The sequence below is a fragment of the Microtus ochrogaster genome, linkage group LG2 (assembly GCF_000317375.1).
Source record: "Microtus ochrogaster isolate Prairie Vole_2 linkage group LG2, MicOch1.0, whole genome shotgun sequence".
Taxonomy (NCBI): Eukaryota; Metazoa; Chordata; class Mammalia; order Rodentia; family Cricetidae; genus Microtus; species Microtus ochrogaster.
In genome coordinates this window covers 813,236-816,825 of record NC_022028.1, presented here as the reverse complement: position 1 = coordinate 816,825, position 3,590 = coordinate 813,236, and the positions used below count along the sequence as shown (strand labels likewise).

Genomic DNA, 3,590 nt, shown 5'->3' with positions numbered 1-3,590 from the left:
TGTGTGGGCATGTGTGTAAGGGTATATACTGTGGGTGTGTGTGGACATGTGTGTAAGGGTATTACTGTGTGTGTGGACATGTGTGTAAGTGTATTACTGTGGGTGTGTGTGGAGGCAAAAGGACAGCCCCTACTGTTATCCTCTTGAGTTGTCCATTATGAATTTTTTGAGACAGCTTCTCTTGCTGGGATCAGGAATACACTAATTTAGACTAGTCTGGTTGGCCAGTGAGCCCTGGGACTTTCCCTCTCTCTACCCCCCGGGGTTGGGATTGTAAGCATGCCACTGTGTCCCGCTTTTTACATGTTCTGGGATCGAACTCAGACTCATGCTTATGCATGAGATGGTTCCAGACCCTGCAGGCTGCTGGGACAAAATCTACAAGCACTTAGAACAGCCTTGCTGATCTCATGGTATCCATTGAAGTGCCATGGAGAGGGAGAAGACTCAGCAGACAGCACCTCTGGGCTCGAGGGAGAGATGGTTCTGCTGGCCCAGTGGCACGGGACTTGGATCTAGGGTCCTTCCTCTAAGGAAGCTGTGACCAGAACAGAGAGCAGAGCCTGGGAGGTAGAAGTGGAAGGGGTGCTTCAAGCAGAGCCCCTTCTGTGTTCTCTCCCTCCCTTATCTCCTTCCCTAGCCCACATCCCTTCCCCAGGCTCACGTCCGACACCAGGGAGCCATCCCCTCCCAGCCCCAGTGTGCTCTGACATCCACCTGCCTCTGAAGGGAACACACCAGTGAGAGAGGGTCCTACGTCACACAAGGTGGAGTGTGAACACTGCACAGGGCCTCAGTTTCCCCATCAGCTAGATTATGAGTCAGCTAACTGTGTCCCACAGGCCACATCCTCTTTTTGTACAGCCTTAGAGGCAGAAGTGGGTTTTACAGATAACACTTGTAATCATTAATCACTGAGGACATGACCTGTGAACCCCAATTAAACAATATTGACTCCCTGGGAAAATAGTCTTTCCTCTATCCCACGTTAAGCAAAGCCACACGGAACTGTTGAGATAGTAAAGTAGCTCTAATTTCAAGGGACCTGATGCCCTCTTCTGACCTCTGGCAGCACCAGGGACACTTGTGAGATACAGATATACATGTAGGCTAAACAAACATGTACATAAAACTAGATTTAAAAAAAGACAACAGATCAAGAAAGACAGCTCTGAGGAATGACACCCCAGGATGTTTTGGCCTCTGCTTGTGCATACATCCCCAGCAAATAACATGAACATGCACACATACCTACAAACCTGAAAAATAAATGTAAATAAAAATAAAACCCATATTGCTTTACTTTGACATTAGAAAAAACACAGTTCGTATCACGTATCCACATAGAATCTGGGCGCTGCCTCTCGGTTTGCATAACCTGAACTGTTTGTTACCCAGCCCTCTGGCCCATGAGAGAAAACTCTTGCTGGTCATTGAGCCAGACGGCCTCTCAGGATTCTCTGTCCCACACGGCTGTGGCGGTTCCTGGAGAAGGGGGGAGTTCCTGAATCCTTGCTTCCTCCTCTCCGCAGGCTTCCACAAAGTCATGGAGGGGATCCACAGAGCCATTGAGCTGGGTTACAAGCCTGTGAAGGTGAGGATCGGCCACCCCTGCTGCTTCCTTCCTTCCTGAGCCTACCAGGCAGGGGGACCGTGGGTCCATGACACTGGCCCTTGACAGTCCTCAGCCTGCCCAGTGGACGTGAACCTCTCACTACTGCTGGCCAGGCCACGTCTAGCCCCCACTTCTCCTCCCTCATTGGGAATAGAGAAAAGCAGTGGCCACCACGGAATACCCCAGCCGTGGAATAACGGGTGGCCAGAGGCACAGGCTGGAGCTGAGCAGTGCCACAGCTCATGGTCGTCCTCATGAGGGCACGATGGAGAGCTCTCACTGCCCGGTTGTCCTTGGCCAGGTGAACTGCGTGGTGATGCGAGGCCTGAATGAAGACGAGCTTCTGGACTTCGTGGCCTTGACAGAGGCGCTTCCCTTGGATGTGCGCTTCATTGAGTACATGCCGTTTGACGGTGAGTGATGAGGGCTTGGTGGGTCCAGGGGCCTCAGGGCTGTCCCAGGTACTGCTACCCCCTGGGTTGGTAGCAGGATGGTGTGGGGTGCTCTGGGGTCAGGTGTGGATGTGATCTGATCCTCGGGCAGGGTCCCCTTCATCTTTGGCTTAAAAGCTCCCTCTGCCACCCATAACCAAATGCAGGTAACAAGTGGAACTTCAGGAAGATGGTTAGCTACAAGGAGATGCTGGACACCATTCGGCAGCAGTGGCCAGGGCTGGAGAAGCTGCCAGAGGAGGACTCCAGCACAGCCAAGGTTAGGGAGTGGGAGGGCAGTGCTGGGGATGCCCTGCCTCCATCCTGCTGGGTGCAGCAGAGGAACAGTGCACAGCGCAGCAGGGTGTGTTGCTTCAGAGAGCAGCCTAGAGTTAGACAGTAAGATTGAGTGGCATCAGAGGGCACACTTATGCAGGTAAATGGGGCAGTGCTGTCCCTCTCCTCCACATGACCTTCTGTAGGCCTGCCATCCACAGATACCTCTATCCATAGCAACTCTTCTCCAGAGCAAGTCAGGCAAAGGCAGGGGTTTATGGGTCACCCAGCAAACTGTAAGAGAGCAGCAGCGTGAGGTCTTGACATCAACAAGGGGCATCCAGGAGTGAGGGAGAGCCCACGCTGTCCCTTCCACCACCTTCTCCCCTAGGCCTTTAAGATCCCTGGCTTCCAGGGCCAGATCAGCTTCATCACATCCATGTCGGAGCATTTCTGTGGGACCTGCAACCGGCTGCGCATCACAGCTGATGGGAACCTCAAGGTGAGCATCCTGCCCCTCCCACCTGAGCTCCTGATTAGAGGGGCGGCCAGTGCCCAGTGGGGGGCACTTGGGCTTTTGTTCGCACCACCGTTGTTCTTGGGTCCTTCATTGGCTCTTCAGATAGCGCCTGCTGTATCAGGCGTCCTCTCCAGCCCTCGGTGCTCGAGGATTGCTGTCCACAGTGTCATTCTGGTAGCCTTGTCACACAGCAGGGACCCACGTCTGAGACCAGAACCCATTACTTGGCTGATTTTCACTCTTCAGGTTTGAGCTTGAGGCTGTGGAACTTAATGGTACTTCCATCGGTGGTGGACAGAAGCCTAGTGGACATTTGTCCCCGCCATGTCTATGCTGGCGGTGAGGATGGTGGGCCCTGAGGACCTCAGAAACCTTGAAGAATGGCTGTGATCTGGACTCATACTGTCTGAATCAGATCTGAGGAGTCCATACTGTCGAGAGCTGTGATTCATAACATGTTCCTCTGACTGTAGGGAGCAATGTAAAGTTTCTGAACAAGGAGATGTGATCCCCATCTTCTTTAGATTTGAACTCACGAGTGGGCATTGAGCAATGATTAAGATATAAAATATGTGAGGGTAAAGCTGTGGGGTCATGCTGGGGAGATGTCTCAGTGACAGTGGGGTGACTGTGTGGGGTGACTGTGGGGTGACTGTGTGGGGTGACTGGGGGGTAACTGGGGTGCCAGTGTGGGGTCATGCTGGGGAGATGTCTCAGTGACAGTGGGGTGACAGTGTGGGGTGACTGT

The 3,590-nt window shown here is 53.0% G+C and overlaps 1 protein-coding gene across 2 annotated transcripts in view; it reads left to right on the top strand.

The window, feature by feature from the left end:
* Positions 1–3,590, top strand: part of Mocs1 (molybdenum cofactor synthesis 1) — a 27,695-nt gene that overhangs the window by 18,345 nt on the left and 5,760 nt on the right. For both annotated transcript variants that reach the window (XM_005359682.2, XM_005359683.2), the window contains exons 5-8: positions 1,533–1,594; positions 1,917–2,028; positions 2,214–2,326; positions 2,714–2,824. In XM_005359682.2, coding sequence (XP_005359739.1) covers positions 1,533–1,594; positions 1,917–2,028; positions 2,214–2,326; positions 2,714–2,824 — 398 coding nt within the window. The remainder of the gene's footprint in view (positions 1–1,532; positions 1,595–1,916; positions 2,029–2,213; positions 2,327–2,713; positions 2,825–3,590) is intronic.